The 13,526-nt window shown below is 43.1% G+C and overlaps 1 protein-coding gene across 1 annotated transcript in view; it reads left to right on the top strand.

The window, feature by feature from the left end:
* MIA3 (MIA SH3 domain ER export factor 3) overlaps positions 1 to 13,526 on the top strand; it is a 29,007-nt gene that overhangs the window by 11,518 nt on the left and 3,963 nt on the right. The window contains exons 5-19 of the mRNA XM_027901485.1: positions 206 to 487; positions 2,777 to 2,832; positions 3,908 to 4,039; positions 5,262 to 5,283; positions 7,323 to 7,411; positions 7,563 to 7,640; positions 7,742 to 7,852; positions 8,688 to 8,759; positions 8,967 to 9,071; positions 9,854 to 9,976; positions 10,088 to 10,205; positions 11,081 to 11,136; positions 11,218 to 11,308; positions 11,420 to 11,558; positions 13,306 to 13,407. Coding sequence (XP_027757286.1) covers positions 206 to 487; positions 2,777 to 2,832; positions 3,908 to 4,039; positions 5,262 to 5,283; positions 7,323 to 7,411; positions 7,563 to 7,640; positions 7,742 to 7,852; positions 8,688 to 8,759; positions 8,967 to 9,071; positions 9,854 to 9,976; positions 10,088 to 10,205; positions 11,081 to 11,136; positions 11,218 to 11,308; positions 11,420 to 11,558; positions 13,306 to 13,407 — 1,576 coding nt within the window. The remainder of the gene's footprint in view (positions 1 to 205; positions 488 to 2,776; positions 2,833 to 3,907; positions 4,040 to 5,261; positions 5,284 to 7,322; positions 7,412 to 7,562; positions 7,641 to 7,741; positions 7,853 to 8,687; positions 8,760 to 8,966; positions 9,072 to 9,853; positions 9,977 to 10,087; positions 10,206 to 11,080; positions 11,137 to 11,217; positions 11,309 to 11,419; positions 11,559 to 13,305; positions 13,408 to 13,526) is intronic.

Raw genomic sequence — 13,526 nt, 5'->3', positions numbered from 1 at the left:
ACCTTGCACTGTTTCACTGCAAGGTCAGTGGTTGATATCTTGCATAAATTTCATAGAAACATTTAATTAACAACTGAAAGTTGATTGAGAATATATTGAAAGTGATACACAGGCAGAAATATTTAATAAGTGCCAAGAAAGACAGCTGTGGGTTAGAAATATACATTAGCTCAGTGCTTAATTCATTTCTCCTTGTCTGTCACAGATGTTGCAAAAGAGGCTGAATATGGCAGAGTTACCATCAGAAACCCAAATGCCATCGATGAGGACAATCAGGAATTTCAGCAGCTTGAAGATAAGAGGCCAGAGCAGCCTATTGAGAAGGAAGAGAAGGCTGTTAGTGTTCCACCTATGCATGAAGAGGCCAACTTCTCAGACAATGGAGAACCTGAAGAAGGTTATGACAGTGAAAGAGGATCGATCCTGGAAGATACTTCCTTTGGGTCAGTTGATTCAGAACAAAGTGCCAAGGAAGATATTGCTGCAGGTAACCATTTGGAATTGGGTTATTTTGTTCTTTTGCTCTTGAAGAGGTGCATGGTTGAATGTAATTTTAGGCAAATACCGGGGGGTTTTGCTAATATTTTTACTGTCCTTTGTTGTAATACTAATGGCTTTCCCTGATCCACAGCAGTCCCTCTAGTGGCAGTCCTGTGTCGTTAACTTAGCACAGCAATTTTTCTGTCATTTCTCAATTTAGGAGTAAGAAAAGAGCTTCTGTGAGTGTCATAGTTGGAGTTCTGTGCTTGGGCTAGTGGACTGTGTCTTGGGATGGTAGTGGATAAAGAGCAGGAATCGCAGGAAGCATACCATTATAGCCCAGGTTTCTTCCTTGCAGGGACTGACAGCCTTGTGTCATGTGCTGTAGACAGGACTGCCCATAGAATCATGTGCCCTCTCTTCTCACTCTTTTTAGCCTCTGTCTCAAGGCTGTATTACTTTCCAGGAAAGATGGTGTGTAGCTTTCCCCTCAGGCAGTTCAGTAATTTCTCTGTGTGTTGGAGGAGGAGCAATGTTTGACTCCCTTTGGCTGGGGCCTTATCCCTCTGCTGATCTGTGCTGACTCGTCATTGCACCAAGAAGGGATCCTATTACTGTCATCTTCCCTTGCTCTGTTTTGGCATGAAACTATCTTTGACTCTATTCTCGGTGCTAAGCTCGGCTTTGCTGTTCTGCATTCACCTCTGATTATGCTTAAAAAATCTGTCTCCAATGAGCATTTAGAAAAAGAATTCAGGCACATCTTGCCTAGCTTTTCTACGCTCCTGAGGTGCTGTACCATCCCCACAGCAAAGTGTTTTTGAGCAGCTTCTAAGATCTGCAGGAAAATCTAGATTGAATGGAAAGACACCTAATGAATTTTAAATGGCCTGTGGATAACTTACGTGGTGAAGCACTCAGATGCTCAGCTGTATTTCAGACCAACTTGCATTCCTTCCTAAGAGTGGTTAAATGTTTGCCAGGATTTCTTATGAGGACTGGTAGAAGTGCTGCAAAGTAACAGGGCGGACGCTGTTGAGCTGATGGTCACAGCAGCTGTTCTGTGGTCTAGCAACAGGCAGGTAGGTGGCTGTGGAATCTGCTGGCCTGGCCTGACTCCTGGCAGCAGCAGCAGCAGCAATGAAGAGAAGAGGCAGGAATCAGTTCAAGGTAGAGGTGTGAAGATGGTTTAAAGTTTATGCCATACTAACAGGGTACTGACAAGAGTTCAGGGAGCATTTGGACCGTGCTCTCAGGCACATGGTGTGATGCTTGGGGCTGTCCTGTGCAAGGCTAAGGGTTGGACTCCACGAGCCTTGAGGGTCCCTTCCAACCCAGGATATTCTGTGATTCTGTGGACAGTGCTGGAAACTAATGGGAAGGATAGGAAATGAAGAATGTGTTCTGCTCTGTTGCTGACTCGCAGCTGGAGGAGCTGTGGGTGGTCTGTCAGAGGCAGAGTGACGCTGCACAGCCGTGTCCCGCCCTGTAATGCCGCTTGTGGACTATGAGTGTTATTTTCTGAGGACTTTTCTGCCTCTTCGCTGTTCTTAATGGCATCCTGGCCTGCATCAAGAACAGTGTGGCCAGCAGGATGAGGGAAGTGATCCTTCCCCTGTACTCACCCTATGGTTGGTGAGGCCACACCTTGAGTATTGTGTCCAGTTCTGGGCCCCTCAATTCAGGAAAGACATTGAGGTGCTGGAGCAGGTCCGGAGAAGAGCAACGAGGCTGGTGAAGGGACTTGAGCACAAGTCCTGTGAGGAGAGGCTGAGGGAGCTGGGGTTGTTTGGTTTGGAGAAGAGGAGGCTCAGGGGTGACCTCATCACTCTCTGCCTGAGAGGAGGTGGTAGCCAAGTGGGGGTTGGTCTATTCTCCCAGACAATCAGCAGCAGGACAAGAGGGCACGGCTTAATCTCTGCCAGGGGAGGTTTAGGTTGGATATTAGAAAGAAGTTCTTTACAGAGAGAGTGATCAGGCATTGGAATGGCCTGCCCAGAGAGGTGGTGGATTCACCGTCCCTGGAGGTTTTTGAGACGAGGCTGGATGTGGCACTGAGTGCCATGATCTGGTAATCACAGTGGGGTTGGATCACGGGTTGGGCTTGATGATCTCGGAGGTCTCTTGCAACCCAGTTAATTCTATGATTTTATGATTCTATGATTTCCTCGGTGCCCTGGAGCCCCGGGGGCCATGACCCGCCCCTGCGGCGGCGGCGCGGGGTTGGCGGCGGGGCCTGCCCCGGCTGTCCCTTCGCTGAGGTGACGCCGCCCCTCCCTCTCTCCACCCCCAGCAGGTGCCGGCGCGGCCGAGGGCGCCTCCTGGCGGGCGGCGCGGGAGCTGCTGCGGCGGGTGAGTGTCGGCGGTGCGCGCAGTGACGCAACGGGGGGGGCGGGGCGGGGCAGCCGCGAGGGGACGGGGCCAGGCGGGCAGTGCGCGCGGCGGAGGAGGGAAGGGGAGGAGGGAAGAGCTGACGTGTGCCTGGTGCTTCGGGGCCGCCATGGATCCCGCGGCAGGCTGCGGGCGGCCGGCGGAGCTCCCGCCGGGGCGGCGGCTGCAGCAGGTGAGGGTGGCGGCGGGCGGGCTGTGAGGAGCGGCGGAGGGGTCTTGCCGACCCGGGCGGTGACACTGCCCCCCCCCGGAGCCAGGCGCGTCCCTGAGGGGGTCACCGTGGGGGGGTGCTGCGCGTCCCGTGCCCCCGCCCCGCACTGTGGAGTGATCCCGAGGTAGCGGAGGCGGCCGCTGACGCCCGGGATCCCTGCCGGGGTGGGAGAGCTCGCCCCTGGGCCGGGCTCTGCAGGGGCAGATGTTCGCCCTCCTTCTGGTCCCTCGTCGCTGTCGGCTGTGGAGAGGGTAGGGAGGGAGAAGGCAGCGGTTCCCGTGTGGGTCGCACAGTTTGTTCCCCGAGCGCCATGTCGTGTCACTATCGGCCCTGTAACCCGTACCAGGCACTCACACCTCCCCCAGGTGCTCTCTGGCCTCCAGGTAGAGGAGGAGGCACCTGGCATATGACCCTGTGGCCGGGGCAACAGCTGGGGAGAGATCTGAGCTATTTTCACTGGATTGCTACAGACGTAAAACTGTCCAGATGTAAAAATGTTTGGATTTTTTTTCCTATTTTTTTTCCCATCCTTATAGCTTTGTTTGGAAGCAAGTCAGATAGCTGCCAGTGGTGTGTAACACAAAATGTGAGCACCAGCAGACTTGTCACTGCCAGGTGTCCTCCTGATACTTGGAGTTTTTACTGAAACGTGGGCAGCGAGCTGCTCTGTGGTTTTCTTCATTTTCAGTTTTCACCAAAACTGCAAGAAAGCTCTAGATGGTTCTCTGGTTTTATGAGAGAGATAAAAGCACCTTGCAGACTGTTTATTTTGCCTGAGTATTTAATGAAAACATGCTCATAGCTGTCAATGCTGTCGGTTTTCAGTTGGTTGCCACCCTGCCTGAGGAAATGCGTCCTGGGCCTGATTTCCATGGACTTCCATGGGAGCCTGTTATTATGACTGCCTTAGTGGGAATTGTCACGTTTGCTGTTTTTTTCTGGAGAACCTGCCTTTCAGTGAGTATATGTCATGCTTACCTGCTGATGTTTCACTTACCGAGTGGTCCTTTGTATGGTTAAACTGTTTCAGTATTACTGGGCTCAAAGCAGTATGTGGTCTTTCATGGTTTTACTTTTTCTGTTTAGAGCATTAATGTGAACTAAACATTGGGCTGAATAGCTAAAGTAAGTTTGCTAAGAAGCATTTTCTTTAAGCTGTTAATTGAAGATCTCTTAGCACGACCTGATTTCAAAAACAAAACAGAGGCGTGTGATGTAAATAAAGGCAGCTGAGGAAAGGGTCAGCATATCTTTGAAATGAGAAGCCTTCCGTGTGCTTGAGCCTGTTGCTGACTACCTCCAAAACAAGCAGTTAATCCTTCCCCTCTTCATGTTGTCCAGCTGCTTGTAGGCACTGCATTTAGAAACCTAAAGCCCCGATATTAATTCTGACCGGAGAGCCCCTTCCCCACTCTTCTCCTCAGTCTGTGTTTGTCCTCTTTCCTACATGGATAATTTTCTTTGCAACAAAAACACCATCACCGCTCTCAAGTATAGCAGTGCATCTCCTTGGGAGCTGAGATGAGAATCAAATAGGCCAATTTCTTTTACAGCTGTCAAGTGCAGTCATTATATACTCTACAGAAATCTGTAGAATACTTTATATTTGCCTGAGAAAAATGAATTGAAACTAAATATTATCTGTAAACAATATTAGTAGTTTTTTCCCCTTGCTTGGTTTTGGTATTGAATACAGTGGCTCAGTTTCAAATGCAAAGCAGTGTAAGTAGAAAAGCATCAAAAAAACTTCTGAAATTCTTCTTTTTCTGCGTTAATTTTGAAACAAGCACCTGCCATGTAAACATACATTGCCTTAAGGGGATCAGAACTGGAATGCCAGTGTGGTTTGTGTTTGTTCAGGGCTGTGGTTTAATGCAAAATGGCTTCATTTTCTTTGCAAATTGGATATGGGCAGTTACCGCTATCCTTTTAGTGAGTGAGTAAACAGACGTTTACTAAGGCTCTGGGACAGGGCTTTAGCCTAGAAGCTTTTATTAGAAAACAACCTAAGCTCGTTTGTAGTGTTACTCAACACTTGTTGGCAGTGATAGATGCGTCTTCCATATGTTGCTTTAATCTGCATATAAGTGGTGGCTTTTTTCTATAGGGAAAATTAATAAAATTTTTCACCACTCTTTATGACTAATCTTTTTTTGTGTGTGTTCTCTTTCTTCTGTAGGTAAAGAGTAGAATATATCAAGGTAAGTTCCTCTCTGCTTTTCAGTGTAGTTGATGCTTGGACATGTAAAAGTTTTGACGATTGTTAGGTTGTTTTAGAGGACCAAGTATTCATCTTTACTCTGTTTCAAAGAGAATGCCAAGTCCAAGATTACGGTGTAAGCTTGGCCAGTAGATTAGTTGAATCTCAGAATTTAAATTTTGCTTTTGATAATGCTTTGATCAGGAGAAGCAGTGCAGCTCACACCTGCAAAACAAAGGGCAAGGAACAGCTCCACCTTGTTCGAAATAAATGTGAACCATGGGTCTTTACTGGTGTGCTTGGTTGTGGGGCAGTTTGGTTTGGTTTTTTGATTAGTAGTGGATCTACTTTTGCTTGCTGTTTCTTCTCAGAAAGCAGGAGCTAGTTCCTCTTGCCTTTTTGGATTGAGGGGATCCTGAGGCTGACTGCTGGGAAGTTGTAAAGAGACCCTCTTAATTGTAGACCTAAATATGCAGGTATTCCTGTGACTATACATTACTTCTTACAAGAGTATTTCTCCAGCTTCAGGTTTCCAAAATTAAAATGTACTGAGTGGGAAAAAAATTGGGTTAAAAGTAGGGTGATTGCTGAAATTCATAATTGAATACAAATTGAAAATATGGAAGAATTATCTTCACAGGAACTCTCTGCCTCTTCCTCACAAACCATACTATTTATCAGTCATTCCTCTCTAGTTTCACTGTGGTTATGCTGCAGTTTTCTGTACAGTTAATGCAGAATTAATGAGCTGAAAAAGTCCATCTTAGATCTGCGATTTCTGTAGTTCAGGAAAACCATTGGTACTGGTAGTGTAGAAATCACTTAGCACCACAGCCCACCCTAAACCAGTGAGGAGCGCAGATCTAATTCCACCCCCCAAATATTCTCCTGTGTGATGCTGTACAGAAACTACCGAAGCTAGGAACAAATAGATACTCTTTAATCTTGATAAAGGTCATATTATTAAAATATTTACCCTAAATAATAGTGTATTAACGGTGACAAAAATAAATTACATTTAGAGTCACAAAAATAAAGTCTATTATCCTCTCATAATGACAGTGTGAAATTGTGAGATGAAGCTAAGGAAAGGATTCCTGTCCCCCCTAAACTGCTGAGAGCTGTGTTATACCTTGGCAGTCACTTGCTGGCTGTCCTGTCCCCAGAGTGGGAAAGGCTCTCCCAGGACCCCTCGTGTGGGAGGGGAGGGAAGGAGGAGTAGCAGTTGCCATTGCACTCTGTGGGATGCAGTTGGAACATCCAGTGCTTCTTGTGCTGCAGGATTTGTTGTGAGGCAATTGGCGCTTGGGGCGTTCAGATACAGACAGAGGTGGCTTAGGACTTGAAAAATAACTACAATTGGTTGGGGCTTTTAATTAATTTGCAGTAAAGTAATTTAAATATGTTAATGATTTTTGGTGAATCCTAAGGGTTGGTTGGTGACTTGTTCAGGGGGAGAAGCAAATGCATGCCTAAAGACTGTTGCTTGGTCACAGCCTTTTTGAGGTCTAAGAATTCCAGTTCCTTGAGACTTACTGATGGTGCCTCTAGCCGACAGTCTCCTTTCTGTTCCCAGCAGGACCAGAACAGAACTTTCATCCTCTTGCCTTTGCTGACCAAACATTCAGCTCCAATGTAGCAGAAAGGTAGTTGGTGGGGGAGGTGTTGCGTCTCCCGGAGTGTCTGAGCAGCGTTCTGAGACTACTGTGAGGTCCTCACTGCTGGTTCTTCCCCTGAACGTACCTCATCGGTGCACAGCTAGCACCTTACTCTGCTCTGGGTTCTGTGACCAGCTCCTGTGAAGTGAACGCAAGTGTTTTTTGTCAGTGTTCAGTGCTTTACTATCTTATTTTCAGTCCTAACTCTAAATGGAAGCTGGAGGTGTAGAAAGGGCTAACTGCCAAGGAATTGGCACTATCCTGATTTATGCTTTTAAGTCATTATCTGAAAATATTCCCTAAAGTGGTAGTAATGATAGCTGATTTGTTTTTCCTCCAGTATATGAAGTACAGTTATTGTAAGCTTTCTTTTTCTTCCTAGTGACTGAAAAGCAACTTGCTGAAAAGATTAAAAACCTTCTGCAAGAAAAAACAGAAATCTTGGAAAAGTTGTCAGAATATGATCAAAAGGTATTGTCCTAAGTTCTTGTCCTTTGCTACCTGATTTTCTGTTATTGCTTTAGTGACACAGTCAATTCAACAGCTAATGTATTATTTTCTATTCTTGCTGAATATTATGCTGACAGTTTCCTCAGTTCTGTGTGGTTGTTTCTGTGCTTAGATAAAGGAAGCAAAGGAATCCATGAAAGTGGCCCAAGAACAAAAAGACATTCTCTCTGATGAAACTGCAGGGCTTAAGGTAAGAGACAGTTAACTCTCTCTGTACTGACAGCAGAAATATCAGTTAAAATAGTTTGCTTTATGTTGGTCTTTACCCTTTTTTTTTTTTTTTCTCTTAAGGACACTGTCAAAGAACTGGAAGAAGCAAAGCATCAACTAGACGACAAAGTGAAAAATCTGCACACAGTGCTTGAAACGGAGAGAAAGAAGAATGAGAAGAAACAGAACAAGGTTAGAGCAATCACGCTCATGTTTTGTATTGTTCTTAACTTAGTGTGCCCTAAAAGCTGGTCACAACCAGTTAGATAGCATTACAACAAGCAAGGTGAGCCACCTCAAAAAGAACTGAAATAAATTTCGTGTTCATCCCAAGCTTTAGCTGGAGAATCTGTTTTGGTTGTCTTGGTTTGGGTTTTTGTTTGTTTTTTTTTTGTTTAGTTCATTTGATTTTGGGTGGTTTGCTTTTGTTCTTTTTCTTCTTTTTGGTGAGAACGTGATGGATTTGTGTGGTTATGTTCTTTCACAAACAAACAGATGTATTCAGACCATGGGCTAGTCTAATACTTCCTAGCTGGAGCCAGAAGGTTTCTGGTTGGTGAGAGATGTTTTCTTGTGCTTAGAGAAGCATCTATCTCTACAACGAATGTGAGGATCTCTCAGCTGCCCCTTGTTCTTGTTGTTTTCTCTTTTTTCTTCTTCTTTTTAAGGCCTGATTTTTCTGTATCAACAAGTTCTTTGGTCTTGTTTTTGATCAAAGGTCGCTGCTAATGACAGCAGTATGTGTTCCTTTCGTTGTCGGCTGCACAGGTGTACAGGGAACTTCCTTGCCACAAACAGGAGGAGTCATAGGTGGCAGCTGATTCCAATGTGCTGAATGTTTCTATTCCTTGCCTTGTTGATAAGCCAGTGCTTTGTTGCTACCAGTCCAATGGCTGCTCTGAGTGGAAGTTTTTTTGGTGTTTTGGCTTTTCTTTTATACTTCTAGGCTATACAGGTAAAGTAATTACTCAGGCTGAGGCATGTACCTGGCTAATACTCTATCACTGCTCATCTTTTTCTTACACAGCTCTCTGAAACCCAGAAGTCCTTGGAGAAACTGCAGGAGGCTATCAATGTGCATTCTGCAGAGCTTTCAGAGGTAAAGCATGATTTACACCCTCTCAACAGTCAAAAGTTCCTGTACCAGGCAAATTCATATCTATGTAATAGAAAATGCTCACTTGGCAGGCTGCAGTTGGTGTGTGCATATGTGCCTTTTTCTTTTCCATTTTTCCAGGTTATATGCAGCTATTGCTCTATTGTAGTTTGACTTAGTCTTTTTGTTCCTCTTTTGTTTCACATGTAGGTGCAGTTAGCCCTTAATGAAGCTAAACTAAGTGAAGAAAAGGTGAAATCTGAGCTGCTTCATGTGCAGGAAGAGAATGCTAGGCTGAAAAAGAGCAAGGAGCAGGTAAGCTATGCCCAGGCCAGGCAGCCTTGTATTTAGAAGGAAATATGAGGGCTTTATTCCTGTTTTTTTTTCTGCATGTAACTTCAGCATGTCTCCATTTTCTTAGCATGGCAGAATTCCATGTTTCCTATTGTCATGATAAAATTTAAATGCTTTGTGCCTGCCTGTACAGACTTCTTGTGCAGGTGAGCCTCGTACATGTCTCTGGTACGAGGGCTTTGCCAGTTCCAGTGGTTCAGTTTTGGTCAGCAGTTTCACAGGAAGTCTGTGCTGATGTGGTAGTCACTGATTGCCACTTGGGATCAGGACCCAAGGAAGTAATGCTAAAGAATTGCCAAAAAGCAGTTCTGAAGTGAAGCTAAGTGGGGAGACCTTTAACCCTGAAATGCTATGACAGTTCTTTTACAAATAATTGTAAATATTGGTTTTCTTTCTCCGTATATGAAGTAGATGGCCTTTTAAGGGATGTGTTTTGGTTACCTCTGGACTGCAATTAATTCCTAGTATTTTGAAGTGTGTGAGCAGTTTGGTTCTGATGTTGGGATATTAGCTGAGAAAATGTCAGATTTGTAAAGTCACCTAATAATAAACTGCAGAAATATTCCCAGCATCCAGTTCTGCCAATGGAACAGCAATGTGCCTGATAACTATGAAGTTTACCCTTTATCTGTGACGTGTGGCGATCAGTTATCAGCAGAGCTGGCAGTAAAGTAGACTTTAATTACATACACCCTGGACTAAAAATAAAGGAAGTAATCATCTTGCCTTGGTGCTTCATACAGCTGCTAAAAGAAGCTGAAGGTTGGAGTGAGAGGCATTCTGAGCTCCGTGAGCAGATCCAAATGTATCAGAAATCTCAGAAGGACATAGAAGAAACACTTGCCTACAAAGAAAACGAAATTGAAGTAGGTTCTTTATAACCAACTTGCCTCATATTATGCATCATAAAATACTTTGTCATACTTTGCAAAATGTAGAGCAATTCTTCCTCAGTGAACCTTTGATTTCGTTACTAGGTTTTAACTAACTGCATTATGCAGCTGAAGCAGCTGGACATGGATCCAGAGACCAAGAAGGATGAGAAGGGGAGTGAGTGGAGCCCAGGAGATGAGCTGGCCAACGGAGAGTTGCCAGGTACAGTGATCCTACCCTGCTGGCTGAAGCACACGTGGTGGTGTGTTCGTGGCATGTCACAGAGGGAACAAGGACAATCCAGGCATATATCTGCCTGTGGGTTAACAGGATGACAGCTTTAATCCTCAAACACAAAATAGCCTCCAGCTGGAGGGAGGAACTGTCAAAGAGGCCAGTAATTGCTTTTAGATGCCCTTTTAGGTAAATCATGAGTGTAATGACACAGTTGTAAAGATTATGTGTAAAGGTTGGCAATTAAGGGCACTCTGAAAGCTGTGAATCTCAGCTTTGTTGTTGTGGTACATTTATTTTTAATATGAATTTTTAATGAATGTTCTGTTTGGCTCCAGAAAGAGAATTAATTTAGTTAATCACGTTTTTTAAATCTGAAAGACCAAAATAGATGTTTTCTAAACTATTCAGGCAGTTTGTCATTTATGATGTTGCATGTGTGTTTGCTACTATGTTTTTGAAATCCTCTTTTTTCCCTTTTTTCTTTTTTTTTTTTCCTTTTTTTTTATCTATGGTATATGTGGGCTGGAAATTTCCACTTTTTGATTTTCAGCTACTCTGTGCAGTAATAGATGCTACACTCACATCAGTATTAGTGTGGTGTCCAGAAGAAGTGACAAGAAGGACTCTTCTGAACACCTTTTGGAATAAATCCAATAGTTCTGTTGTTCTGGTCATGGATTTGCTATTGTACTTTGTTCCTCACCTCACACTCATGGGTTTGGTGTTCTTTTTTCTTTTTTTAAACCATGTAAGAAGAACTATCCTAAACTAAAGTTTAGGGAAGGTTATTTTTTACAGCTGTAGAGTCTAAGGACTTAGGGTTAAGAAATATGGAAAACAAATATATTTTCCTCTTTTAGATATTGAGAGTGAGAAGATGAAGGCTCAGATTAAGCAGATGATGGATGTCTCCAGGGTAAGGTGCACAACCTGTGTAATAAATGCAGTCACATTACTGCCATGCCTGGGATATAAAACACTCTGCTCCTCTTTTCAGGTAAAAACTATGTTGTCCATAGTTGAAGAAGACAGAAATCTTCTGCAGTCCAAACTGAATGATGAAGTAGCAGCAAGACATGAGCTGGAAGGTAGGTTTACTAAAGAATTGTTTGTGGTTTAAAAAGAAACAGAGCGTGTAAGTGGCATAATGGTTCTCACTGCAACTTCAGCTTCCTCACTTACCTTCGCTTCTCCAACAGAGAAAATAAAAACATTGGAACATGACTCCTATTCACTCCAGTCAGCCAAAACTCAACTGGAAAATGAATGCAAAACTCTGCAGCAGAAAGTGGAGATACTTGGTGAACTCTACCAGCAGAAGGAGATGGCACTCCAGAAGTAAGCCTTTCCTTACTCTGCCATGACAGGATATTGTATCATAGCCACTATCCAAGTGCTCTTTGCTCAGAAGGATCAAGTAACTTGAAGTTGTAGTTGGAATCAAAGATGATGAGTGCTCTTTCAGTGCAGTTGAAGTTAGTACCCTTTTATCACTTTTTCCACCATTCCAGAGAGGACTGTCAGTTTGCACCCCCAGTATTGTCCTCTACTTTTAAACTTTTGGAGAGAGCAGAGGGCTGGCTTGGTCTGCAAATTCTGTGATTGATCTGTTATATTCTCCAAAAATGTCGAGGATAATCTAGGGGCCATGAAGCTTTGTTTGTTACACTGACTTCAATTCATTGAGTAGACAGTAAGTTTCAATGTAGGAGCTTGGTATTTTAGCCTGGTAAGCTTCTTGCATTCTCAAAGGGCTGAATTAAGGCTGAGTTGGTGGCAACTGAGGTGAATGAACTGTAAGCAGTGAGGATCCAGTGTGTATTTGGGTATTCATTTATTTTCTTACTGAAATGTCTGTAATACCATCTCAACTGGGGAAAATCTGAGAATAGAATTCAGGGACATTTTCAGCTAAATTCTGCAGAAAACTGAAATTGTGATGGAGAAGCAATTGAAATTTCTAAGGTTTGAGTGTGTAGGCTGGGGGAAGCACAGGGTTGGAACAAGCCAAGGAAGTGAGGCTGTACAGCACCTCACTAGTGAAACTGCCTGACCTTGAAACGTCAGGATCCACAAATAGGAGACACATAATGGAGAGGTGGAGGGTAGCCCACCTTTCAAGGAAAACTTCCTCTTGACCTCTGTAAAGAATTTCTGTTCTTTCCAAAACTTACACTGCCTGTTACTACTTCTTTATTAGAATAAAGAACTTCTTCACTTTTTTTTTTTCTGGAAAAATGCTTTGACATGTAGCCAAGGAAATGGATTGTGTTGAACTGGCTGTTAGGAACAGTTAACTTGCTGCTAGTTTATTGGTTCCAGTTTTGTGGGATAGCCCTTCTAAGTTAGGAACACATATGGACCTCCTAAATACTTTCAGAAAAATGTCAAAAAAAAAGTGAACTGTGAGGTTAAGAGGTTATAAAAAGACTGTGGAAATTGGTCATGTAGTAAATTGCTATGTTGAATACTTAGGAAAAAAAAAAATCTTCTTTCCCCACAATTAATGACTATTGAATGTGTTGGTCACCTGGGCCCTAAATTCCCCCCTTTCCACTACACATTCATTTCTTCATTTCCCTTGGTTAATGTCAGTTCAGCCTATTTCCTTGTTTGTACCTTTGTAAATCTGGATTACCATCTGTAGAATCGCAAAGAAAACTACAGGATCTGAAGATGAACTGCCTGCAATTGATACATTCTGACAGATATTCGGATGCTGACAGAACTTTCTGTGTGTGCTTAATTTTAGGGTTTTATGCACTAAGTGTTTGTCTGCTGATTTCAAAAGAGTATATCTGTTTCTTAAAAAAAAAATCATTTTTTCTCTCTCTGTTCTCGCACATTGTTACAGATTCTGATGTCGCTGTTGTTAGCAGGGGAATGCCTTGATTTTGAGTTGTAGTAGATGCAGAATGGTGGATTATATTGTGCCTTTTTTTTTTTTTTTTTTTTTTTTTTTTTTTTTTTTTTTTTTTTTTTTTTTTTTTTTTTTTTTTTTTTTTTTTTTTTTTTTTTTTTTTTTTTTTTTTTTTTTTTTTTTTTTTTTTTTTTTTTTTTTTTTTTTTTTTAATTTCCTATGCAGAAAACTAACCCAGGAAGAGTATGAGCGTCAGGAGAAGGAACAGAAATTGTCTGCTGCAGATGAAAAAGCCGTGCTGGCCATCGAGGAAGTGAAAGTTTATAAGTAACTTCAGTTTCTGAAGATTATGGTTTTCTTTTTGTTTCAGCCATTGATGAAAATTCATTCAAACCTCTCTCCTTTGTTCTTTTTTCTTCTGTACAGGTAAAGGTTTTAAGATATGG

Source organism: Empidonax traillii, unplaced genomic scaffold (assembly GCF_003031625.1).
Source record: "Empidonax traillii isolate 1590-97213 ecotype Southwest subspecies unplaced genomic scaffold, ASM303162v1 scaffold787:size292032, whole genome shotgun sequence".
Taxonomy (NCBI): domain Eukaryota; kingdom Metazoa; phylum Chordata; class Aves; order Passeriformes; family Tyrannidae; genus Empidonax; species Empidonax traillii.
This window is presented reverse-complemented; position numbering and strand designations above follow the sequence as displayed.